Genomic DNA, 26,810 nt, shown 5'->3' on the forward strand with positions numbered 1-26,810 from the left:
ATGGAAGCTCTAGACAATTCCAAACTATTTATTACTTTTAGAAAAGAGAAATTATTAAAGTAATGAAATGATGTGAGCATTTAGATCAAAAAAATTCATATGCATGTTAGCTTCAACAACTTCGCTTCAATCTTTAGAAGGGTCCCCTGTTATCAGTTTCATATATTTGTCGTCTTCTATTCTGGCATATAAATGAGAGATCTTTTTTTATCAAGACTTACCCCGACTTTCCTGATAAAATAGTTAGCTTCAAGAAGGGAGAAAACTATGCAGCCCTGCAAATCATTACAGGTGTAAAAATGCTTGAAAACACTCATAGATTATCTATAGGCTATTGTTAGATGAAGTACTCAATTTGGCCAAGCTATCTGTTGCGTTTAAATAAAGTGATCAAAATGAATTTCTTAATACATTAGGACCTGGTCAATAGTTCTCATCAAACAATTTTACATAATACGACTGATAATAAGAATTTATTGATTCTCATGATGTCATGAGTATATCTTCACATACAACTTCATCTGTCGCAAGAAAATTTAAGTTCAAATTGGGTTCTTAAAAAATAAGGAAAGAACAGTTCAAATAGGATTCCTCTAACAATTTATGATGTTTCAAGTTAAGGTCTAATATATAAAAGAGGCAGCAAAGCAGCATAACATGGTATAATTCTATCGCATTCAGCAGAACTAAACTTCGAAAACTAAATTTAATACTGAAAATGATACCATCTAAATGATCAGTAGCCATAACTTGCCTGCATATGGAAGGGAAGTTATATGAATACTGCCCATCAATCATGCCAAGCTCCATTGCATAAATCATTCCCCAGATTTCTTGATGGAGTACATGCTTAAAACTATGAAGACCGAGATGAAAAGTCTGATAGCCATTCTCTAGTCAAGGGAATAATCTGGTTGTACTGTGAGCATAAAGTATCTGCAAATGATGCACAACTCTCCAACTCTTGCTTGCTTCATAGTACAGCACCAGTTAACCTTTAGGTTCAAGGTTCAAAAGGATGAAGGAGATGAAAAGAGAAACAGGAATCTTACGCAACATCTATACAAGCATCTGCCCTGCTGCATGCATTATTTAAACAAGAACAGAAAGAATAGTGCAAATCTTCCTTTTTATTGGTGTTCTTTATTTATGTGGTGTCTGGTTTGCCAAATTATAAGCAGGGGGAAAAAGGGATTTCCAATCCGTATTGAATTATGAATAAATTTAGCTAGTTTGGACAAACAAGAAAAAGGATTTTGTACCTATTGAATAAATGAGCATCCTTTCATATCATGATGAAAACTTTCATCTACATGTCTAAACGAGTATCACAGGCCTCTAACCTGACAACCAAATCTTTAGAACCTACCTTTTATTATCTAGGCTGGAATTGATCTTTCCAATCACAGGAATTCAACCAAACACATAGGGACAGTTCAGCAGTTGTTTTTAGCTAACTTGAGGCTCTATGAGCTTTGGTTTAAATCGGCATATGACTTGGAATCATTAAGAACACAACAAATATGAATCAAACTAGAGATTGAATCTGATTATAAACTAGAGATTGAATCAAACCAGGATTAAAAGATATTGATCAATCCAAAACAAGTAAGACAAAGATTATAATCCAAAATCTTGTCAGTATATTATTCACCATGGGTTCAGTATCCACAAAATTCCACCCTGAAAGAATCACTTCAAATGGAAAAAGAAAATTGAATCAATAACTGAAATGTACAATGTATCAGTATCACCAGAAGAAGAAAGTATATACCGCAAAGAATCAACAACAAAATCACCCTCATCTAGGCGCAATGGACACCGAAAAGTCAGTGGGCAGGCTAATACTCTCAGCCCAAGTCTTGGACTCCAAATACAACTTAGAAACCAATCCTGTAACATGCCTCATATCAGGCCTTTTCTCTGGATCCTCATCCACGCACTGCAAACCCAGCAGTACCATATTCTCAGCTACCTCCACTGGATACGAGTCCCTCAACCTCTTATCCACCCACCTCCTCACACCACCACCACCAGCAGCTGCCGCCTCACCTGCTCTTTCAATCACACTAATCCTCCTATAAACACCACTCCCCTCATCCACAACAAACCTTAATGCCTCATCCCCAGACAACAGTTCTAATATCACCACACCAAAAGCATACACATCAGACTTCTGAGAAGCAACCCCAGAAAGTTGAAACTCTGGCGACATATACCCTCTAGTCCCCTCAATTTTCCTCACTTTAGAATCATTCTTCCCCATCACTTCACCACACAATTCAGCAGTTCCAAAATGACAAAACTTTGCACACAAAGTCCCAGAATCAGAATCTCCTTCACTAACTATAATACTTGAACACTTAATATGATTATGAATAACATTGGAATTAAGACCCGAAAAATGATGAATATAATCAAGACCATGAGCAAGATCAGCAGCGACCTGCATACGCAAGAGCCATGAGGACAAAACTGTAAAACCTGGATTCTTTTTATTCCTCAGACAATCTGAAAGATTTGCTCCTGAAACATATTCATACACAAGATATATATAACTCCCAGAAACAGAAGCACCCAAAAGCTTGATTATACTACTATGATGACTACGACAAATCACAGATAACTTCTCACATAACTGTTCCAACTCCAAAACACGCCTCAACTTGCGTTGAAAGATGATTACCTCTTTACCCCGGATTGAGGAACGCCAAGAAGTGGAAGAAGAGGAGGAGCTGAACTTGTCGGACAAGAAGTTATTGGTAGCCGAACGGATTTCTGAGAAGTCGTAAATGTGGGGTTTTTCCACTAAAGATTCTCTGAGAGTCGTGAGGGATGTTGAAGCAACACTATCAGCGGATGATTTTGAGAAGAAATCATTGCTGGTTAAGTTGCCAGAAGAAGGGACAGTCACTGAAGAAGATTTGGACTTAAAGGAGGATCTGGAAGAGCGGGAGTTGCGCCGATTTGATGAGACTACGTCTGTGCTGCGTTTTGATCTGCACATGGGTGAGCATAGCAGAGAATCAGAGATTAGAATATTAGATTGAAGTAGATTTTGATGGATTTTGTGAAAACGGGTTCTGGAGGATTCTATTCTGGTCTCTGTCAGTTGCCAATGTTGAGGAACACAACGTATGAAACCGCATCTTGGCGATCTGAATTCTGAAGCTTAGCGTAAGGACCGCGGTCAAATGACGTAGTACGCACGTGTACCTCTCAATTTAGCCAATCAAGATCAACAATAGCTTGGACGTGGAAGGAGGGATTTCAAACAACAGAGAGGAAGAATTCAAATTCTAATAATTACCATACCATTGAATTTAGGATTTTATTTATTTAATAAGATCAGATCTATCATCGTTTTAAAGAGACAATTACTCGAAATATTAATTAAAATAATTATATATATATAGAATTTTTTTTTTATTATTAAAATATAACAGGCCAGCCAACCAATTTTCTGCCGAAAGTACATGTTGGAGTACTATATTCTGGTTTCTCCTTTAGATTAGTTCAGAATGCTGGTGAATTTGTTGTGACTTTCCCGAGGCAGGGCTTACCATTTAGGATTCAGCCACGGTAATTGCTTTGCAGTTTGTTTGCATGGTTACAATAACTTTTTGACATTATTGTTGTTATTAATATAAATGGCATTTGGTTACATGACACCTGTTGTGCTTTCTTCATTCATGTTTAGATACTGTTCTGTTTACCATATGCTGTTCATCTATAACTGTATTTGGAAAAATCTCTGTTTCCCATAGAATTTGGAAGATTACATGTACTGTTTTCCACACAATCTTGTAAAGCTGCTGTGCGGGAATTTCCCTATAACCTTGACTTGTCCTTATCTTCATCTTTCTTTAGTTCATTGATTATTATAGCTGTTCTTTCTTTGATCTAGGTTTTAATTGTAGGGAAGCTGCTAACTTTGGAACTCCACAGTGGCCAAGTGTGGCTAAGGAAGCTGCAGTACGCAGAGCTGCCATGAATTATCTTCCCATGCTTTCGCATCAGCAGCTGCTATACCTGTTGACAATGCCTTTTGTTTCACGGTTAGATTATGTTTTATATAGATGCTTTCATACCTTCTATGGACCCAAAGTGAATGACTATTGACCAAAGTTTTTATTTTAACATTGCTTCTGCCTTTTCACTGTATGAAGACTTAACCATTCGTGATTTCATGCACATCGTTATTATAATCAAATCCAAGTGTCCTAGCTGATGTTGACTTAAGAATTTTCCTTCAAGATTTGGGCTAAACAAGGTATTTGAACTCAAAAATATATGTAGACATTGTTTGGCATGACATTATCCTTCATGAAGTTCCAATTGATGTAAAAATGACAATATATATCGTGATTGGCACACACAGGTGAAAGCAGTTGTTTATTTAGTTGTCGTAAGTAGTTTGATCGCTCTTATTTGATATTTCTTGTATCTCTTATAGTGTTAATTTATTACTTATCCATTTCTCATGGCCGGCATATTTTTTTTGGGCATCGGTTCAAACACTCTTGATTGCTTGGCAGTCTTTTTAGTTTTTAAAGAACTACAGTTGGGCTGAATGAATATAATTATGCTGATAGCATTCTCTACAATGCACAACATTATGGCTTCTGTGGAGATGTTTATCTGAAATCTGAATGACACTACAATATTCTGTTGTGTTTCTCTGAATATGTAATTGTGAAGATGCCGGTGACTACACATCATTATTAATTCTTCAAATCTCTTATGCTGGATTGTTTTGATACCAGGGTGCCAAGATCTTTACTACCAGGTGCTCAGAGCTCTCGGCTGAGAGATCGGCAAAAGGAAGAAAGAGAGTTGTTAGTAAAGAAGGCTTTTATAGCAGATCTGTTAGAAGAAAACAAATCTTTGTCTGTTCTTCTTGAACAGGAATAAACTTCTTATGCCATACTGTGGAACCCAGATTTACTTCCATGTTCAAGTAGGGAGTCTCAGTTGCCCACTACAACCAATGCTGTTACTTCAACACCAGGAGTATCTGTTTCAGATATTTATTCTGATAAAAACACTAATCAGAAGAATCTCCTAGATGAGATGAACTTATATATGGAAACTTTGAATGGTTTGTGTATGTACGATGATGACATATCGTCTGATTTTCAAATTGATTCTGGGGCATTGGCATGTGTGGCCTGTGGTATTCTGGGTTTTCCATTTATGTCTTCGGTACAACCATCTGAGAGGGCATCAATGGAACTTGTGCTTGCTGATTTTGTTCAAGAAGGGCCAAGAGTTTCAGAACCTAAAGAGGGTCATCCCTTTACAGACCTTGATCAAACTAAGAGCTCTTTTTCAGGTATTTGGCTGCTTTGTCTGGTAACTTTGTGTTATTTTCACTGACTTCTTCCCCTTTTTTGTGATACTAAAGTTGTCATTTTGACATTGTGGGTTATATATTCCTTGTTAGCATCAGTGCATAGGATGGCATAAAAGATGTCTTAAGATGTATCAAATGTTTCAAGGCCCTCAAGATGTTTTAACATTGCCTCACAATACCAATTCCAACCAGTGCCATATCTGATTCAAATTAAATTCAAAGAGGATTAATTGTCATATATCTCAAGTAGTTTTTATTTTACTGTAGATATATAAGTGATATTATGAAAGCATTTGTTAATATTTGAATAATCTTTGCATTCATTTATTGGCGCAATATCTATCTTGTTATCACCTGCTGGCTCCCCAAGTTGCTGAATAGATTTGTACTTTTTGCTGGGCCTGATAGTTCTATGCTTGAAAAGGATCTGGCATTATCATGAATAACCAAGTTCAATAAGAGATGGAATACGACCTCGAATTTTCTGCCTGAAGCATGCTGTTCAAATTGAGGAGATTTTGCAGTCTAAAGGTGGAGCAAACATCCTGGCCATTTGCCACTCAGGTGAGATAGTCATTATGATTATCTCAATTTTCTCGCTGTTTCATAGCCATATTGCTCCATTGCTTGGTTAGTCATTATGCATTGTACTCATTCATTCTCTACTCTCCTAGTATAGCACCATTTCTTAGTTTTCAGATCTTGACTGCTGATCGCAAATTGATTTTATGACATGTTTTTACCTTTGAATGAATACATACAGACTACCAGAAAATAAGCACATGCTGTAGCCATTGCTGCAGAGATTGGTTGCCCTTTCAATTATAATGACTTTCCATTAGATGGTGCCTCCCAGGAAGATCTACAGTTGATTGATCTTGTGGTTGATGGTGAAGAACAGGATGAATGTAATGAAGACTGGACCTCTAAACTCAGAGTTAACTTACAGCACTGTGTGAAGGTCAGGAAGAACTCACCATCTAAGCAAGTTCAGCATGCGTTATCATTGGGTGGTTTGTTTTCTAAAAAGTGTTCCAGTTCAGACTTTTCAAATATCAAATGGCAGTCCAAAAAATGTCGCTCAAAAGTTAAGCTAAATGTCCCAGCCAAGTCCAAATCGTGCCACAACATTGAATAAAAAACAGATGAAGTGTTGGGGGAAAAGTTAGATATTGTTGTTGAAAGGGAAGAAAAAATTATTCATTATTCAAGAAGGGAGTTCTGGTCAAAAACAGAGGCAAGCAGAATTCGCGGAAATCCTAAAAAGTTTTTACCAGAAGCAATTTCAGGAAATTAAGCCATGCAACATCGGGTATACTGGAAGCATTTCTGCTGGATTGGACCTATCTCACATTGGGAACTCTGAGGCGCAACATGAAATTAAGATGCTTGATGCGACTAGGGATGTGAGCTTGAATTACTCACCTTCACGTGTTGTAGATTCACTTGCAGCTGCTACTTTAGTGGTTGATAATATTGGGCAGACTGACTCTGACACTCCAGAGGAATCGAATATGGATGATGAAACTTGTCATATAGCAATCTGCAATAGTCATCAGACCCATCAAAGCATCAATGACACCGGCTATATCGATGAAAAGGAAATTTCTTATGCAGAGAAATGTTCTACTGGCCATATCAAGGAAGCTGGCGATAGGACCATAGTGAATATCATCACCACCAATAGGACTTGTAATGTAGCTTCTGGAACTTGGTACACTCTGGATGCTGATACGGATGTCTCTATGAAAGTGGTCTCTTGTCCTGCTAATTCACCAAGTTTACATGTTTTTCATCCACCTTTGGAGAGTTTTGACACAGAGATGGAACATAAGGTTCTTGATGATTTTTATATGAACTGTGAGGTACATGATTGTATGACTACTAATGATGAACTGGTGCAAGATATGCAGACAGCTGATGGAAACAATGATGAGGAATCCATTTCACGTGATGATAAGCTGATAAATCAGCCTACTCCTGCCTCAACAAGAGCAAGTTGTGAAGATCAGAGTTATGCTGTTAAAGACATTTGCTATCGAGTCTCTTTTGATGATATCATGCACAATGAAATCAAGTTTACGAATGGGACCAATGAGGAACACATGTCAGGTTCTGTTACAGTTATGGACAGTCTACTTCTATCTCACTTGAAAAGTCTAAAGCCCCAACCAAGGAATTCACAGCTGCAGACTTGTGCCAAATTAAGACTACAGAGACAGAATCCCCGGAGCAGGATGTCTGTATTACAAGTCGAAGTACAGAGGAGCTTGTAACAAGTTCTATTACACAGAGGCAGCCTTTTCTCTCAGTGGAAAGATGTGCTGGAAAACTGGAAGTTACGCATGCTGATATGACCTTGGGCTCTGAATTGCATCCAGAAATTCAGTCTACAGCTGAAACTAATGTGGATGAACTTGTCTGTACTTCCAGTTTACAGAAAGAAGAAAATCTTCTTATCCCAGCCTCGGTAGGAGAATGTTCAAAACTGCTAAATGGGATCTGTTCTGAAGACATCTCAAATGGTAATGTGGAAATAGATGAACTGCTGAAAAGGCCTCAGACCACAAATGCATCTAATGAGGCACTAAAAGCTAGTTCTTTGACACAGATGAACCAACTTGCTCCTACCGTGATTCGGAAGTACTACAGAACCTGTAGAGAGTCCTCTTCTACAGAAAAATTGCATAGCAAAGAAGTTTCTTCATCAAGTGCCGGTAGAGGAACAAAAAGGAAGAGTGAAATGGAGCAGTTGACAGAGAACAAGTCCAACTGCAGTGGGTTTATCAGGAGTCCTTGTGAAGGGTTGAGACCAAGGGCTGGGAGAGATTGGGCAAACAGAAACGAGGTTGAGATCAGCCCCATAGCCAATGAAAAGCTGACAACAAAGAGGTTGAAGAAATCTTTAAATGTATCAATTCCTTGCCAGAGGAAGAAAATTTTCTCAAGGAACCATTACAGGTGTGACTTAGATAACTGCCGCATGAGTTTTGAGACAAATACAGAGCTTTCTTTGCACAAACGGAACCGTTGCCCGCATGAAGGATGTGGGAAGAGATTTAGCTCTCATAAATACGCAATAACTCATCAACGTGTTCATGATGATAACCGGCCCCTTAAATGCCCCTGGAAGGTTGATCCATGTCATTCAAGTGGGCATGGGCTAGGACTGAGCATATGCGAGTGCACACAAGAGAGCGGCCATACAAGTGCAAGGTTGAGGGCTGTCTTTCTTTCAGGTTTGTATCTGATATGAGCCGACACAGACGTAAAACAGAGCACTATGATAACTTATCCACCTGAAGGCTAGCATTCAGACTTTTTTTTTTGAAAAAATATATTGATCTGTTGAATGGGGATTCTGGGGCCGAATTTGCCTACAGAATTTGTACTAGAAACCTGATTTTCCACTCAGATACATATTTAGGATGAGGCTGATCCTTCATATAGGTGAGCATTCTTCAATTCATTGAATGTAAATGATAGTTGAAAAAGTTCTCTATGATTCTTGAGATCTCGGAAACTTGGGGAAGGAAAATAAAAACGAGTAGAAAGAATGCAATATGGCTTAATTATATTACAACACAGAGAATTATCAAAATTTATTGGCACCATAATTGGTTTGCCATTTTAGATATCATAAACGACAGACCATGTAAAAATGTCACACAATTTCTCACTGGAAATTTAACAATCAAAGTAGACACAACTCCTTCACCAGATATATGGGGGGAGGAGCACATAATACAGGCAGCCTTTTAATAGACACCTCAGAAGAAAACTAAGTCTAAAAACTGAAGAGGATGGATTCCAGGGCACGGGGAATAATTAGCCTAATTGAAATCAGGCTTCTCAGGAAAAGTGCAACCTGACCTTTGGATAATCACATTTGCTGCATAGCAAGCAGCTCTAACACAATCTTCGATGGGCTTCTCTTGAATCAACTGTGACAAAAATCCCCCAACAAAAGCATCACCTGCCACATATCACACAATTAGAAAGGAAAGATATGAGATGATTTATTGACTATAAATGTTCTTTTAATGAAAATCATATTGTCACTTAGATGCACCGAATGAGACCAAGAACTATTTTTAACATAATGAAGAAATTTGCACAGTATGAAGTTTGTGTTGAAGATTGCATTTAAAGAGCAGTTTTATAAGTTCCATGAGTAACAGACTAGAGAAGGGCACAAGTCAAAATGCAAACCTGCTCCATTGGTATCGACCAACTTTTCCTTAGGTAATAAGATCACAGGGAACAATTTCACCTTCCCATCCTCAGCAACTACAACTGGATCTGCACCTTGCGTAATCACAGTGATTCTCTTGTGTGTTCCAGATGCTTTGGGCCACTGAGAGATCTTCAGTGCTATCTCCTCAACATTATCAGTCTGAAAATTAGAAGTCACCAAGTAAGTTAAACAACAGAGTTCTCACATTGAACAGAACTGAAACTATGGGAGTATCACCTGCCAGCCATGAACTTTCGAGAAGGTTCTAGCTTCTGTCTCGTTCCCAAACACATAGTCCATGTATCTGTGTACACAAAAGGCATATCAGTTTTGCAGTAATAACAGAGATTATTCTGCAAGGGAGTAGGCAGAAAGCTTACGGCAGAGCTTTCTCCTGGGCATCCCTGAAGAACTCACAGATAAATGGAGCAGAGAGGTTCATCATGAAGACCTGCAAATGTATCATAAGGATGCTTAAGCAATTAAAGAGAAATAATAGCAACGTCTAAGGATCAAATGACTTCAATTTTTATCTATCGGAGAGAAAAAAGTTCATATTAATTTAACCTTGTTATTTGCAGCTGCATGTTCAGCAACAAGTTGAATGGACTCAGGAGACACAGTTAGGAAAAAGCCAGCAATGTAGTAATACTTTGCCTTCTCAACTGTTCAAACAGGAATTTATACAAAAGTTAGCTGCATTAGCCAACAACAGTGCAAGAGCTTGAAGCATACCTAATGCCCAATTTTCTGGTTTCTTCAAGTGATCAGATTTGTAACAATTAGCAGCTCCCAAGTTGGCCACAAGAGACCTGTGCAAGGATTTTGAAGTTATAATAATACTCTAATCATGGCAAATTTGACTTATATTGTAAAAAAGTGAAAGAATTGAAAGAAAATTGTGAAAAAAATTCAGAATGAAAGGCATCCAATTTTTAATGGATAGGACAAAGGTCTTCTAAACCTTGGGCAAATCCTATTGGACGCAATTTATTTCCAATTCCATAGAATATTATAATAGGATTTTTTTAAATAACTAATTCAAATTACTTATATCTTAATTTACGTTATTAATATTTGATATTCAATTTTTTTACTATTCAATTCAGTATCGATCATACAATTAACATTCCTACACTTCTCACAAATAATCCAGGCAAAAGGTATATAATAAGCATCTTCATTTTACTTTATGGAATAAAATGATTTACTGAAAATATAGACCACATGGTTACATATGGCAAGTAAAATAACTCGATAGGACACAATTTGCACAAATTTAGTCCTGATCCAAGGTAGGGATAGCAGAGGCAGGCCAACATGTAACTAGTGGGCATCTAAGACTTTTAAAATCAACTTTTAACAGGAGATAAAATGACTTAAACCCTAAAGATAGGTCAAGAGAAATAAAACAAGATGATGGAGTGACAGGAATTTCTATAAATCGAAAAACTATGTATATAATTTGCACTTGTATTAGAGCAGAAAATAACTAAATAAAGTCATTGCTAATGAAGAGTAATCATGTTTACTCTCAAAATGAAATTTGCACCAGAATTACAGAGCAGGCAAGACATCACAGTACCTCTCACCGCCAACAACACAAACAGCACATGTACCAGTTGGTGTGTTCTCATCCTCAAGGTAATGCACCTAATTATATAGCATAATTAAATCATCATAACAAAAAGAAAGAAACAAATAGTGAGAGTGAAAAGAAAAGGAAAGAAACATACATTAAGGCCGGCTTGCTTTGAGTTTTTCTTCATCTCCTCACCAAATTTATCTTTCCCAATGCAGCCAATGTAACTAGTGGCACCAGGAATTTGGAGCATCCACTGCAAGACAACCAAAATTCGCTAAGTTCTGGATAACTAAAATGCAGGATTTAGTCAAAAAACAAACAAACCTGAGCAACTTTGATTGAATTTTGTGTAGCACCTAAAGATTAAAATGAAGCAAAACCGATAAGTCAGCATATAGCATGATCCAATAATGTGCTAGCTAAATATTAGGTATGGCATAATTAAAAAATTAAAATCAAAGAAATAGCCAGTTTACCTCCAGCAATATACTCCACATTAGATTTGGAACCCATTTCATCATACCTTAAAAAAACATCCACATTAAATCAGTTAAGCATACTGCAGTGGCTACAGTAACAAAAAATGCAAGGCATTGGTCACTTCAATATTCATATTCAACTTCTATTTTTGTCTTGAAAAATGAGTGATAACATAGAAAATTTCATAATATAACTAAACATTGAAAGTATTACTCCACCAATCTATAGAAATATAACAAAAAAATGCCCACAAATATTCAAACTTCATAAGTTTCATTTTCATCATTTTTTAAAAACAAAAACACAGAAACCATTAACCGCTAACTTTCCCATTAGATACATTATATCATCATATTGAGCTAAGCATTTTATCATTATTGGGAAAAAGAAAAACCCTTACATGGGCAAGTGCTTGTCTTCAGCAAGAATAGCATTGTTCAGCTTGATATCATATCTGTTAAAAAAAAAAAACGAAAAGAATTACATTTAAAAAAAAAACAGATCCACAATTGCAAACCATCATTACAAATATCAGATCTAAATCACAAAACAAACAACAACCCACTAAATAATTATAAATGAAAAAAAATAAAAAAAACCAGGCAACTTACTTAGACAAGAACTCCTCATCGACAACAGCTGAAATATCAAGAAGCGGGTTACCCATGCCCAACAGGATGCCCTCGAACGCCATTGCAACTAGGAGTAGTGAGAAATTGGTTTGGTTTGAGTGAGATTTTGATTAAACAAAGTGAAGGTGAAGACCGAGATCTCAGCGGGAAGAAAACTGATGTTTGTGATACACATTATATCGAGTGTGGCGAGTGAAGGGTAATTTTGGTAAACTGTCGGTGATCTCACCAACCCCCACTCACTTCTTGACTCACCCTTGGGTTGGCAAAGGTTGTTTATTTACTGTTTTACCCACTTCTATCTGACTACCACGTCTTTATACTTAAACAATTTTTTTTTTTAAATATAAAAACTTAATTTTTCTCATTCAATAATTATGAAATCAATTATTATGTTTTAAATTCTTGTAAATAAAAAGATTAGAAAGGAATTTAACTGTTTTAAACTTTAAAGTGTGACTTTGTTAGTACAACGAACCTTGGGTGGGACACAGTGTTTTGGCCATCAAGAAAAGCATTTTTCAAAATTTATTGGTGCTCTTTTTGTGATCACTGACTAAAACTATACATAAATCATCTTCGTTTGTCAGAGTGGCTTTTGACTTTATAATTATTTTTCGAAAATCTGAAAACCACGTTTACCTAAAATTAGGTTGCCTTCATCCAAACAAACGCTGTGTAATTTTTGTTAATATCACACTCAAATGCTACTTCTCTCTTTAGACCTTTTTTTTATTATTATTATTTTTAAACAATAAAATTATGTGCATCTATTTTTTATACATAATTTATATACATAGATGAGGTGTTATCATATGATGACACATGTTTTAAAATCACTTAATTACATGATGACACATCACTGTGTACATGAATTATGTATAAAAAATAGGTACACATAACATTGCTCTTTTTTAAAAGGAGTAATATTATGTGTATAAATAATATATAAAATTTTATATTTAAATAATGATATATTATTATGAGATTGAATAATTTAAATTAGAGATAAAATAATATGATAATATATTATTATGTATGTATAAAATTATATACATAATTTTATTGTTTTAGAAATATTTAAATTCTTATAATCCCATCAAAACAATCAATAATCTTCTTCAATTTTCTTGGTTAACCATTACAATGCAGTGACAATTTATTATAAAAATAAAAGGTTACCATAGAAGAATGAGGACTAACTATAAATTATTTCTATGGTAAAAATTTATATATATGTATAAAATTATTGTGTTTAGTTAGAAGTAATAAAAGAATAATAAAATATTATTTTATTTAAATCTCTTTAAATAAAATTATTTTATATTATTTGTTATATTAATTAAAAATGATGTTATTTTTGTCATAAAAAATTGATAAGTAAAGATGTAATTATAACAAAATCAATATTACTTTGATAATCTTTTAATATCTAAGATGAATGTAGTAATCAAATTATTTTTTATTACTTGATAAATCGAAAAAAGTATTTTTAATAATAAAAAATAGATTATCAAAATAATTTTTTAGTATCTGAACCAAATATCTCATGATAGTTAAAGGATTTTGTTTATGAAACTGAGTAATGTTACATATATAAACAAATTGTATAAACTTATTTATAAAACCTGATGTGGTAATATCAGAAAAAAAAAAAAAGTAAACAATCACATTATCTAATCACAAACTATCATTTCAGTTTGTATAAGTAAATTTATATAGTTTGTTTGTACATATAATTTTATTTTTTTTGGAACAATAATATATAACAAAGAAAATAATTAATATATCATATAACAGAATATCTGAGAGAAAACTGAATGGATGAATTGAATACACTATGACTTGCTATTACCATTACATTTGTTTGTTACATTCACTGAAACAAATATTAAATTAAAAAAAAGGGTATAAACCAGGCAGGTATTACAGTTGGATTAACAAGTTTATTTCAAGTACAAATTAACATGTAATCAAGTCCAGAAGCACATGAAAAAATAAAATAAAATTATATTCAAGAAAAAAAAAAGTATCCTTTTTGTTTAGTAGGCACATCCTAGCAGAGAGGAAGAGGAGCTCCATTCCACTCCTTTAAACATTCCATCATGGGATCAATCAACTTTCCTGCACACATTGCTGAGAAAACTTTGTCAAATTCCTCACCCGGTGACCTTACTTTCTCACCAGTTAGAAAACTTGTTCCAAGTTCTTCTCGCACAAATTTGTATAATGGATAGGACCTGCATTCCTTGATCTTGTTTGGAACTGCTGCATTTCCATTCTCAATTTCGATCCTTGTGCTTTCGACATCTTTGGGAAGCTGGGTTTTCAGTTCCTCCTCAAAGACTGCAATCTTCTGGAAAATTGAAGTGCTTGAGTTTTTCTCCTTTTCACCATTGGCCATGGCATGTTCAACTAGGACTTGCCTTAGTTTCTGCATTAATGGGTAGGTTGCACTGCAGGGATCGTCAATGTATGCAAAAACGTATTCCCTGTCCACAACTTTGATCAAGTCTTTTTCGCAGAATCTTGATGGGTGAAGTTCGCCATTGAATCCCATTGTCAGGAGTTTCTTGGCCAACTGACTTACTGTGTTCTTCACAGTGTTTTTTAAGTTCTCCTCCAAATGCCTCAAGTCAATGGCTTGGCATAGAGCAATTAAATAAGTAGAGGACATGAGCTTCAATATATCAACAGCTTCAGCTGTTTTTCTTGAAGAAATAAGGCCTAAAGAGTTCACATCTTGGTTGTGTTGCTCAGCGCTCTGGACATGATTGGTGACAGGATTGGCAAGGAATTGGAGTTCAGAACAGTAAGATGCCATCGCGATTTCGGCACCCTTGAATCCATAATCCAAGCTTGGATTGCGACCGCCAGAAAGATTTGAAGGCAATCCATTGTTGTAGAAGTCATTGACCAGCTCGGAGAATTGTGCAAACATGAGTTTACCAATGGAGGCAATGGCAAGACGTGTGTTATCCATGGAAACACCAATTGGGGTCCCCTGGAAATTGCCTCCATGTAGTGCCTTACTTCTTGAAACATCAATCAATGGATTATCATTCACAGAGTTGATCTCTCTCTCGATCATTTTCGTCGCAGCACGAATCACTTCAATCTGTGGGCCTAGCCATTGAGGAGATGTTCTAAGAGCGTATCTATCTTGCTTTGGCTTCTGAAGAGGATCAATCTCATGCAACTTTTGAGCTGCTTTAACATAACTGCTGCCAGCTAAAATGTGCTCCATGATAGCTGCAGCTTCAATTTGGCCCGGATGGTGCTTCAATTTATGTGTCAAGTGATCAGTAAACTCAGGTTTTCCATTCATAACTTCTGCAAAAATTGCTGACAAAACTTCTGATAGAATAGCAAGTATGTTAGCCTCAAAAAGCACCATTGAAGCTAAGCCAGAACCAACAGCCGTGCCATTCACTAAAGCAAGACCCTCTTTAGGTTGCAACTCAAAGAATCCACCATGGATACCAGCAAGTTGAAAGGCTTCATTGGCATTCAGGACTTGCCCATTTGGCCCAACTGCCTTCGAGTTTGGCCTTCCGGTCAAGAGTCCGGCAATGTATGATAACGGAACCAGGTCACCCGATGCAGTGATTGTGCCACGGAGTGGCAAACACGGGGTGACGTTATGGTTAAGGAAGTTGGTGATGGCTTCCAGGATATCAAACCTGATACCTGAGTATCCTTGTAACAGGGTGTTGATTCTCACCAACATCGCCGCTCTTGATGCAGAATGAGGCAAAATGTGGCAGGATTCGGTACCATTGCCAAAAATTCCAGCATTCAAGAACCTGAAAAACAAAATTTCACAAACTACATCAGTAACAGGTACATAAATCCATCAAATTTCCAGGTCCTGGAATATTTTGTGTACGTGGCCACATTGACAGGATCCACCAAATTTCCAGTCCCTGGAGTCTTTTCTTTTTTGGTGGGTTGGGCTTGGACGGCCCACAGACAGGACGTGGTCCTGGTCTAAGCCGGAGCCTAATTGCAAAATAAAGAAGTTGTCTTTAGTTTGACTTGATCTGAACTGCATTACAAAAAGTTACCATTTAAAGTAAACGCCCTGTCCTTTTCAGAAGAAAACGTTAAATTTGACCTGGGTTTTAGTGTTTTCATAAGAATCATGCAAGCCATACAGAGACACAAAACTTTTTATGTAAATTTCTGGTGTAATAAATTTCTTTTTCCCTGTAACCATGCAACTGTGATGTGGTTGACTAATTATTTTTCTTATATAAGATTTCAAACTATATTAAATATGTAAAATTTTTAATTGATTAATTAATTTTATAATTATTTTATAAAATAAATTAAAATTTTAATTTTAAAATTTTGTCAGAAAAATCTTTACTTTCTTATGCTTAAAATTCACTTTATTATCACTCTAATGATCAAGAAAATTAAGATTTTAGGTGCTATTATTATTATTTTTGGTCACTTTCCCAATCCAAATTGAAATGCTAAATCTTGAAGTGAACAACTTCACTACGTTGAAAATTTCAAAACAGACCAATAATACGTCTCTTTCACCCAGTTTAGGGCACCATATGCAACTAATCTAATCCACCCCATTTTTTTCCTTCAAATTATTTATTATAATATAAAAAGATCAATCTAGTAAGAATTAATCAATGATCATTTGACTCATTTCATACCCAACAAAATATAAAATCTAACCTAATTTTTCGTATTAAAGTGAAACAAAATATGTACCTCCCAAAATATATTAGGTTTTCAACTAGTGTTTGAAGACATCAAATTTATGGTGGAACATCATCCATGGAAAAGAAAGAAAATCTTAAATTATTTTTCATAGAAAAAACCTTTGCTTAATATTTAGAAGATAAATATATTTTGGAATTTAATGTGGCATTTGACAGTTGGTTTGAATTAAATGCAAGCTAAAAAATGGTTAAAATAAATTACTTTACCTAAAATTAGATTAGCAGCAGCCGCTAAGAAACCACATAACTCCTAATTAACCACAATCAATTAATTAGCTTAATTACCTGATAAGCTCCTTCTGCAGGGCGCCACCTTCCTTCGTTCGCCTATGCGACGTCGCACCGAAGCCAGTGGTCACTCCGTAGCTATCCGTCCCTTTGTTCATACTCTCCATCACCCAGTCGCTGCTAGCCTGGACGCCGGGACGCGCCGCCTCCGAGAGCTCCACCCGCACGCCGGAATCATGACTGGCAATCGCCGTCACTTGGCCTATCGTCAACGTCTCCCCCCCGAGGTTCACCACTGGCTTCCTGAACTCCTCCAACATGCGCTTAACTTCATCCAGGTGACTCCCTTTCAAAGACTCCGCCGCGAAGTTCCAATTCAAAGGGTCGCTCGTGCACAACTGAAACTCCATTGCTTGGTAGGAAAGAAAATGAGCGGGAAAATCTTGTTTTGAAAAGATTATGCTGTTAGTGCACGGGAGAGTATGAAAGTGTTGGTGTTTTTTTGGTAAACAACGAAAACAAAAACAATTTGTTGTGAAGGAAATTTTCAGGATTAAGTTATGAAAATTCCTGGGCTTAATTTGTTAACCGAAAATGAGGCCTTTAAATAGATAAAGGCGGGGATGCACATTGAGTGTTTGGTGGATTGGCCGACGGGTTAGTTGAAAGTTGCACGTGGCCGTCGGATTTTCATTAGGTCGGGACGGGGAAGATTTAGACACGTGGCGAGATAGTGATTAGGTGGCATGGACTTTGGGGTTGGTGGAAGGGCACGAAAGCAGAACGTCATCGTTTTCCCACTGGTGTAATGTCAAGATTCAAGTACTAAATAATCCACTTTGAAAAAACACATGGTGTAGATTTAAATTATTAAACATTTTTTTGTTTCCCTTTTTTTTCAGATAATTACAAAACTTATTTAATCTTAATGAAAAATAATCTTCAATCGCAAAACTTAACTTGTTCTAAGCAACAAATAATTAAGCCTTTAGATGTTCAAGACTTTTATATGCTTCCTTCCGGGTAATTAGGAGGTTATTATGGTAATTAAATAAAATTAGTGGGTGCTGCGCGTTAATAGATAAAATTATTGACAATTTAACCAATTGGAAGGTCTGAAACAACTGTCTAAGCCTCTCTGATTCCGGCCACCAAACCACATTCATACATACCTCCCACTCCACCTTTTTTCTATTTTTTAATCTCACATTAATTTATCTAATTGCATTAAAATTATTGTTTAACTCATTTGAGAAAAGTTGAGTTTAGTTCAATTTACCATTATAATCGAAAAAAAAAATTAAAATGACATCATTTTAAAACATATTAATTAAAATAATATTATCTTAATATATTCATATTAAATTTTTCTAAGTTCGTAAACTTAACAAATAGAACACTCTTTTAATTAGAGTTCAAATTCAAATTCAAAAATATTTAATTTTTAAAATCGAGTTTATTTCAAACTTATTTTTAGAATCGAACTTATTCCAATTCTAATTTATGACCTATATTAAAATTCGACTTTCATCTAAATCACTGGGTAATACTTATTGAACTGGTCGATAAATTGATCTAATGATGCTCGCAAGCACTTAAAAAATACAAAATTCAATCAAAATTTCTCCTTAAAAAATGGTAAAATTTTGTTTTAAATGTTGACGGGGGGATATGGATTTTTTTAAAAACAGTGATATTGCATGCCCAACAAAAAAATCATTATGATTGATGTGTGACACAGGCATAATAATATGGCCAACAATACTTTTTCCCGCAACCATAACCAACGTCTATTATCGGATAAAAATTTAAACACTCATTTTTTTATTAAAATTTATTATTGAAATCATAAATAAAAATATTATTTATCTAAAAATATTAATAAATTAAATTTTATTATTTTTTATTTTAATTTAAAAATTAATAATTTTTTATTTAAAATATAAAAAATAATTATTTCCTTTTAAAGGTTTTTTTACATCATTAAAGATAAAAAATTTCATTATTTTCGATTGTATTCTCTTCCCGTTCTGATATTTTTCGTAGCCATCTTTTTCATAGACAAATAGTAATCCACCCACCCAAAGTTATTTCGTATTATAATAACAACTCTGCATCTTGTATATTCCAAATTTAATTTATTTGATTGCACTTACATCCAAAAGTTGATTTCGATAGCAAAATTTAGCATTTTGTATGAAATGATGCAAACATTGAAGAAAAACATGATGGATTTATTATTATTATTATTATTATTATTATTATTATTATTCATATAAAAGTTTTCCCCTTTTGCATGCGTCAACAACTTGCTCGATCAAGCTTCAATTTTTATTTTCCTAGTTAGTATGATTTTCCTGGAAAATCCATCTCCGTCTCTATCCACTCTGCCTACCAACCCCATATCAATTTCTAATTGCTCTGTAGTTGGTAAGACATTTTCAGGATGATGCCTTGTGGTCTGGGCTCCACCCACCTCGCTGTTTTGCATTCTTTTTATTTTTAATTATTTATTTCAGATCTAGTAATTTGATTAGTTTTTTTTTTTTTTTTAAATTGACCTTGTTAATGTTATATATCTTCATCAATCGACATACATAATTTTAAATATTACATAAAATATGTTAGGGTAACAACAATTAAAATATGGAGAAATTCTAATGTAAAAATATATACGTAAATTTGTCATTAATTATCTTGACTAGAGAAAACTTTCATTTTTCTCGTAATATCGGATAAGAATTATCTTATCATTAATTATTTGTCAAAATAAAGTTTGAACTCATTTATAAATGTATCTCGTATAAAATTCTTGTGGCAAGGAATTGTTGCATATCAATCCCTAACATCCTTTGCATGGGTACAATGAATCAATCACAAAAGTTTCTCAACGATTTAATTTGTTAAATAGTTTTTGTTTGATTAATAAAGATTAATCTGATAATATTATTATCGTGATTAATATAAATTTAAGAGTAGTACTAATTTACCCCCAAAAAAAATAATAATAATGGTAGTTATTGAATTAGAGTTAGTAAACATTCTCAAACCAATTGCAGTAAACATTTTTCTAAATAATAAAATTATGCATACATATTTTTTAATATACAAATTGATATATATATTATGTATGTACTTATTTATATATTAAAAAATACTTCTAGATAACATTGTATTTTTTTTTAATCAACAATAATACAAATTAATTTGTTCTTATGTATATTCTTCAAACTGAAGCTTTCAACTCGATTTGTTGGAATTATTGACCAAGAATTTTAGCCATGGAAGTTGATTTTGTCAAGGGTTTGAAGCTACAATTTTATTTCATTATCCAAAACTATACAAAGACCACAATTTCTTTGTAAATTTATTGTAGGGTAGGTGAACCCAATTAGAAATTCAAGAGATTTAGATAGAATTATGTTTATTTATTTGATTGATCCAAGTAAAAAAAATTTGCCAAATTCATTGAAATAAATAATAAAATTTAAAAATAAAGTTATGAAATAGTCATATCTATTAATTAACCCTTGTAATTGGCCCTCTTGCCCATTAAACATAATTAAAATTGCCATTTATCATTAATTTTTTTTAGTTAATTATTTTGTATTTCATCATTAATTCAAGTATTAATTTAAAATTTTCTCATTTCACATACTAAAAAATATATTAATAAGAGAAATTAGAAACATCAAAAGATAATATTATTAATTTCATCCTCATTCAAAGCTTCGCATTCATTTCAAAATAGATTATGATTATATTGAAAAGACATCATAAAATATATTATAAATTTATATTGATTTATATCATACTTCTTCAAACATGTCGGGGGGAGAAGGGGTTGTCAGGAAAGAAGTTGCTAAGAGAAAAGGTTGTCAGAGGACAAAATGAAAATCTAATAGAAAAAAATATATAATATTTTAATATTTAATCTTAAAAAAAATTATTAATTTTTTAAATTTAAAAAAAAATTGATAAAATTTTATTATTTTTAATATATTATTAATTAAATAATAATTTTATCTTTAAAATTAATTAATTTTATTAATTTTAATCACTTATAAATGAGAGTTTGGATACCCATTTAAGAATTCGACAAACTTAAGTTAAAATAAGTGTCTGGACCTTATATTTAAATTGAATTTGTATAAGTGCTTTCACCAACCAAAGTGATAGAAACAGTCACAAAATAAATTAATGATTGATTAAGCACTTCTAGGTAAACCTGCTTCTTCATTAAGTTAATAATAATCAAACAAACAAACCGGCCTTTATATCAATTACAATACAAGTATCTTATTTGTGAAATTGTTTCACCTAATTTTAATGATGAGGACACCTAAATGCTTTCCATCACATTAAAGAAGATAATAAATACATCTGAATCTAGCTAAAGATTTTTGGCCTTGGAATTAACAATCATGTGTATAACGCCAAAATTAAAAAAATGTATTTAAACCAATCCTAAGGTGGGAAAATATAAAGCACTCTATATAATAATTTCAAGGTTTGTTGAATTTTCAAACTGATATTTATGTTAAGATATATTAAAAATAAGAAAATAAATAATATTTTATTATTTTATTATATTACGGCCAGATTCTAGTAGGGAAAATATGAATTTCCAAGATCGTTAATTCAAAGAATTGAAGGTCAACAGACAACCACGCAGAAAAATATTAGACTGGTAAGTGGTAAAATACGAAGGTGGCTGAAATGGCTCCATGCACGAGGTGCCTATCAACTTTCTCTAAACCTAAACACATACCTAAAAAAATATAATATAATAGTTGGAATGCATGCATGGACTGGTAGAAACCCACCTTTTGTATTCAATTGGGTTTGAACTAAACTAAGTTTGGTTTAGTTTGAAAGAATCTAAGTTTGAATTTATGTTTATTTGAATAAATTCAAACTTAAATTAATTTTATAAGTGTTTAAATTTGACTCATTTAATATAAATAAAAGTTTGAGTTCAAGTTCGTATCAAAAAATTTTAGTTTTGTAAGTTTAACGAATCGAATACCTTTAATATTTGAAGTCAAACTCAAATTTGAAAATATTTAATTCTTAGATTCAAACTTAAACTTAAATAAATTCAATTTAAATCTAACTCATATCTAAACAATTTATTTCTTAGTATATCTTTTCGGCTACGAATAATCCATATGAGCCTTTGTCCTTTTTTTCAGCATCTTCAAGGCTGGACGCTTGAAAATTCAATGGCTTCTAGTTAGAGAAGAAGAATATTGAAGTCTTTGAATCTTGTTAATTAAATACAAATGCTTTTAATAAAAGAGGCTTATATAATACCCAAACATGAATCTGTGCACAAACTCTTATAATAATTATGGAAATTTTACTGTTGAGTACCAAAAACATGACCCAAAAAGAGGCTGGTGGGTGCAATTGTCACACCCTCATTCACATCATTGTGATTTTGATTGATCATCTCTGCGGATCATTAAATTTATTAATATGGATAATGGACTTTCTCCATGGAAATCCCACTCAACATAGCCCTCTACCAACTTTTAGAGACACGGCATGGTAGCTATAAATTCAAACAGACATTATGGTTTTCAATCAATGTCATTATCAACTTTAATGACAAAAAATGGATAACTTTTAATATAAAATACTGGGGAAATATTAGGTATGTGTTTATCTCGTATAGGCTAAAAATAAAAAAATTTAATTAATTAAATAATATATAAACTTTTTAAATTATCGAGATATATTTTAGATTATAAAATTTTGATGTAAAAATTATGATAAATTATGTATTTAAAGTATTAAAATGAATAATATTTTAACAATAAATCAGACTATACGATCAAAAATATTACAAATAAAACTATATATATCTTATTTATATAAATAACACTCAATAGATAATAACATGTTATAATAAACTGAAATGATAATATTTAATTAGATAATTTTAAAATAAAAAATAAATAATCAATTAGGGGGCAACAAAGGAATAATCAATGCGTAAAAAGTCAATAAAAAAATCAATAAATTTGCCACCCAAATTTTACTCTTTTGGAAAGAAAATGGACAACAAAACAGTCAACCGTTATTCCGAAATTACAGCAGTGCCCCTATCCTCAAGCTTTTTTGTTTCGGCTTAGCCCCTATCCTTAAGCTGAGTTTGGTCAAAATTGCAATAAAATTAAAGACTAGTAAATTGGATTTAGGTAGCCACACAGCCCAATTTTTTTTCATACTAATTGGGCTTTGGCCTGTAAAAATTTTCAAAAGCCTTGTCTTATGTTTTATGATATATGGTTTAAGATTTTATTAAATATATATTAAAAGTTTCTAGTTGAAAATTAAAATTATTTATTATAATTGAAAATTTTGGAGTCTAAAATTAGCCTAAGTACGTGGCTAGTTTTTTAATTTCGTGAAACACAAAAAGATTTGAAAAATCCGCCACCTTCCATTTATAGTAGTTGGAAAATGCAATTTTGATAATGAAATTAATTATAAGTTAGATGATGTACATCAAGTTATTGAAGCCTCAACAACAAAGGCTTCTTTGATTTTCTCCTTTAATTTCTTAAATTAGGCCGAAAAGACTTATTTCCACTTAAGGTCTTCCAAATTAATGTTTTCAAAGTATTAAAAACTCGGATTCTCATTTGTGATCTGTTAAAACTAATAAAATCAGTTAATTTTAGAGTTAAAATTGTTATTTCATCAGTAATATATTAAAAATAATAAAATGTTATTTATTTCCCTTTTTGTTTTAGAAAACTAACAATTTATTCCATGGTAAAATTTTAAAATGTTATTTTTTTCCCCTTATGGTTCTTTTCTTTTCTTCTCCTTTTCCAGCATCTTCTTTGATTGGCTTTTTTCTCTTGCCCTTTTTCGGCATTTATGAGCCCTCTTCTCTTTTTCAATGCCATCTCTAGGCAAAACAATCGTCTTCCTCTCACCTTCGGACGAAGACAATTCGTCTTCGTTTCTAAGTTGTAGTCTCAATAACAAAGACTCCTTTGATTTTCTTCCTTGATTTTTTTTTTAAAATATTATATATTCCACATTAAACCTTATGGGTTGGATTGTTTATTATTTATATATTTGTCATCTAAGTCTTTAGCAAATGATTATTTCAAACATGCCCATTTGATTATAAATTAATAAGACTTTTTTTAAGTATAAATCTTCAACCCAAATCTTCAAGTTTCAAAAATAAATATATTGGTTAGTGGATTTTGATATCAACTCATTTCAAACAAGAAATTTGGGTTTGTCACCTTCATCACACTGATTCATCCATTGAAATTTCAAAAGAATTGCTTTATTTTTAAGCTAATGGTGTCAAGAATAAAAAATTATAAAATGAATATTGTTTTTGCTTGATTTGGCCAAATAACTATTTTCCATGCCAACGTTTAATATAATTATAGATTTACGTTGTTTAAGTTTGAAAAAATCAATTTCTTATTTGTTTATTCAATTTTTTTAATAAAATTATTGATAAGACAAAAAAGCCTTCAAGTTAAATAACATTTTGTTTTCCAAAGTTTATTAAATAATTTTTATATTTTAATTTATATTAATTTCCATTACAAATAATAGAAAAACTATTAGTACAAATATAAAGAGGGGTGATAATGATATGTAATAGTATGTTTGTAGTGAATTTAGTTTTTAAAGACGTTAGGGGTGTTAATGAATTTTTAAGAGGGTTTTGAAAACTCAAAACAAGTTTGAGGGTGTTTTAAAAGATTTAAAATTTTAATATGCCCTTAGCATTTTAAAAAATGAGTGTTATACCCTCAGATAACTTAATAGAATACGACAAATTAATAATATAAATATCACATTACAAACTATTGAGATTATAAGTATATTTTCAAAATATATGATAGTGAATGTGATCAATTCTAAAACAAGATAGGAAAAAATATTTATTTGTCTTTAGTAATTTTTACAAAAATGATATTTATACCCTTATAATATTGTTCATAGTTCACTTTAACAAGGACATTATTGTAATATTCTCAACCTCAATGATAAAATATTAGTTAATGTCATAATATTTAGACCAAACGTCATAAATATCCTTTAATAGTTGAAATAAACCGTCAAGTTTAATATAGGGTGAAAAATTGGTTTTTCCAAATTAAAAGGTCACAAAATCATTTCATCAAATGTTGGGTGGGAATGGCATTTGGACTTTTGATTCCAATTTTTTTTTTAAAAAAGCACGTTCTCCAGCCGGTTCCGCAGCACAAAGTCCTGAAGGAATATAAAAATTGGAACATGGTTTGATGCCAAATCCTGAAGAAATAATCTTAGATATTCTCATCAAATTAATTAATTTTCTTAAAATAAAATACACATCAAGATTTTTGAAAATGTAGTTGGCTTCAACATCAACCTTTCCCCAAAATTGTCGTTTTAGTCTCTATCGGGACCATTTGGCATTTTGGTCCTTGGGGTAGGTACTAGTTAAACAACAAACAGAGATGAAAATGCTACTAAAAACATTTATAAGACCACAGCTTATTTCTACAAACCTTAGGGTTGAAATTGTGCTCTTCTTTCTGCTTCTTTCAACTATGGACAAATAAATTAATTCCCGTACAGGAAGAAGAATTTGGGAGACGACAAGAATCTTCTGCAAGAACTCCACATAAAAATTTAAAAAAATTCAGATTTTGAATTAATCATCGATGTTAGGACCCTTTACGAAAGAAAGCTTTTGAAATATTTTACACCTAAGAAATAATTCTCTTCGGTCTTCCTCTTTCATTAAACATAACATTTTGACCCCCAACATAGTTTTCCAGTTCATTTTGACCCCCAACATAGTTTTCCATTCCAATTACAATGAAGGGTAATGTTTTTTTTTTATTAACAACCAGGACTTGTCTGTATTTATTAAATGAATAAACTTATGACATAATGATTAGACCTATAACCACTATATCAAATAAGTTAAAGTTTTATAAATATGATATTATAATATTTATATATACAATTTAGACTATATAATTATATACACGGATAATATAGATGAACTATGGGACATAATGACTTGGACTATAAGCATTGCACCTCAAAATTTGATTCTTAAGTTAATTAGTTTAAATTTTTTAGAATTTCATTTTGTTATAACATCTTACTATTGACTTCTAAGTTAATCGGTCAAAATTTTTTACAAAAAAAGAGATTCGTACTAATCAAATACTAATTTTTTATGAGAAATTTTTTTCAGTTAATCACTCGAACTAACCTTTCAAGTGCACATAGGTTTTATTGATACAATGAAATCAATTTTTGAATTCTTTGTCAAGATGCCTAACTTAGGTGACATCTGAGGAAGAATGAAATTCATTCATCTGGAGACGGCATCTGCACAAAATTAATGTCCACATTTATAGTTTCATAATAATATATATATATAAAAATATTCCTCGTAAATGTCCTGTTCCATTTAAAAATTAAAATTATAAAATTAGTTAGCCAACTCAGTCTGCCAACTTGCTCCTGTCCAAACATCACCCTTTTCTTGTCTTCT

At 32.8% G+C, this 26,810-nt stretch overlaps 3 protein-coding genes and 1 pseudogene across 4 annotated transcripts; 1 reads left to right on the forward strand and 3 right to left on the reverse strand.

Annotated features, from left to right (window-relative positions):
• Positions 1 to 1,620: 1,620 nt before the first annotated feature.
• On the reverse strand, positions 1,621 to 3,460 carry LOC123227650 (lysM domain receptor-like kinase 3). Of its 2 annotated transcripts, none has more exons than XM_044652745.1 (2): positions 1,775 to 3,460; positions 1,621 to 1,695 (listed from the first exon to the last, which is right to left on the reverse strand). In XM_044652745.1, the coding sequence occupies exon 1, from the start codon at positions 3,005 to 3,007 to the stop codon at positions 1,802 to 1,804; it is 1,206 nt and encodes a 401-aa protein (XP_044508680.1). In that variant the 5' UTR covers positions 3,008 to 3,460; the 3' UTR covers positions 1,621 to 1,695; positions 1,775 to 1,801. The 2 variants fall into 2 exon arrangements, with proteins under 2 accessions (XP_044508680.1, XP_044508681.1); XM_044652746.1 differs by having other exon boundaries at positions 1,621 to 2,446; positions 2,687 to 3,459.
• Positions 3,062 to 8,858, forward strand: LOC123227806 (annotated as a pseudogene).
• A 46-nt stretch (positions 8,859 to 8,904) lies between these two features.
• Positions 8,905 to 12,464, reverse strand: LOC123227651 (adenosine kinase 2). Its single transcript, XM_044652747.1, has 12 exons — positions 12,270 to 12,464; positions 12,059 to 12,112; positions 11,655 to 11,701; positions 11,503 to 11,534; positions 11,330 to 11,431; positions 11,179 to 11,246; positions 10,329 to 10,405; positions 10,161 to 10,258; positions 9,974 to 10,044; positions 9,831 to 9,897; positions 9,569 to 9,752; positions 8,905 to 9,332 (listed from the first exon to the last, which is right to left on the reverse strand). Exons 1-12 carry the CDS (start codon positions 12,350 to 12,352, stop codon positions 9,190 to 9,192), a joined length of 1,026 nt encoding a protein of 341 aa, XP_044508682.1. The 5' UTR covers positions 12,353 to 12,464; the 3' UTR covers positions 8,905 to 9,189.
• Positions 12,465 to 14,096: 1,632 nt separating this feature from the next.
• Positions 14,097 to 17,835, reverse strand: LOC123228411 (phenylalanine ammonia-lyase-like). The gene is made up of 2 exons (XM_044653816.1): positions 17,321 to 17,835; positions 14,097 to 16,096 (listed from the first exon to the last, which is right to left on the reverse strand). Exons 1-2 carry the CDS (start codon positions 17,671 to 17,673, stop codon positions 14,347 to 14,349), a joined length of 2,103 nt encoding a protein of 700 aa, XP_044509751.1. The 5' UTR covers positions 17,674 to 17,835; the 3' UTR covers positions 14,097 to 14,346.
• Positions 17,836 to 26,810: the final 8,975 nt, after the last annotated feature.

Source organism: Mangifera indica, chromosome 10 (assembly GCF_011075055.1).
Source record: "Mangifera indica cultivar Alphonso chromosome 10, CATAS_Mindica_2.1, whole genome shotgun sequence".
Taxonomy (NCBI): domain Eukaryota; kingdom Viridiplantae; phylum Streptophyta; class Magnoliopsida; order Sapindales; family Anacardiaceae; genus Mangifera; species Mangifera indica.

Excerpts from the sequence above, each read along its gene's own strand:
- LOC123227651 (XM_044652747.1), bottom strand. The coding sequence starts at position 12,352 with ATGGCGTTCGAGGGCATCCTGTTGGGCATGGGTAACCCGCTTCTTGAT. Across the intron at positions 11,702-12,058 it reads GAAGACAAGCACTTGCCCAT|GTATGATGAAATGGGTTCCA; the intron begins GTAAGGGTTTTT and ends TGTTTTTTTAAG. Across the intron at positions 9,898-9,973 it reads GCCCAGGAGAAAGCTCTGCC|ATACATGGACTATGTGTTTG; the intron begins GTAAGCTTTCTG and ends TTGTGTACACAG.
- LOC123227650 (XM_044652745.1), bottom strand. The coding sequence starts at position 3,007 with ATGTGCAGATCAAAACGCAGCACAGACGTAGTCTCATCAAATCGGCGC.
- LOC123228411 (XM_044653816.1), bottom strand. The coding sequence starts at position 17,673 with ATGGAGTTTCAGTTGTGCACGAGCGACCCTTTGAATTGGAACTTCGCG. Across the intron at positions 16,097-17,320 it reads CTGCAGAAGGAGCTTATCAG|GTTCTTGAATGCTGGAATTT; the intron begins GTAATTAAGCTA and ends TTTGTTTTTCAG.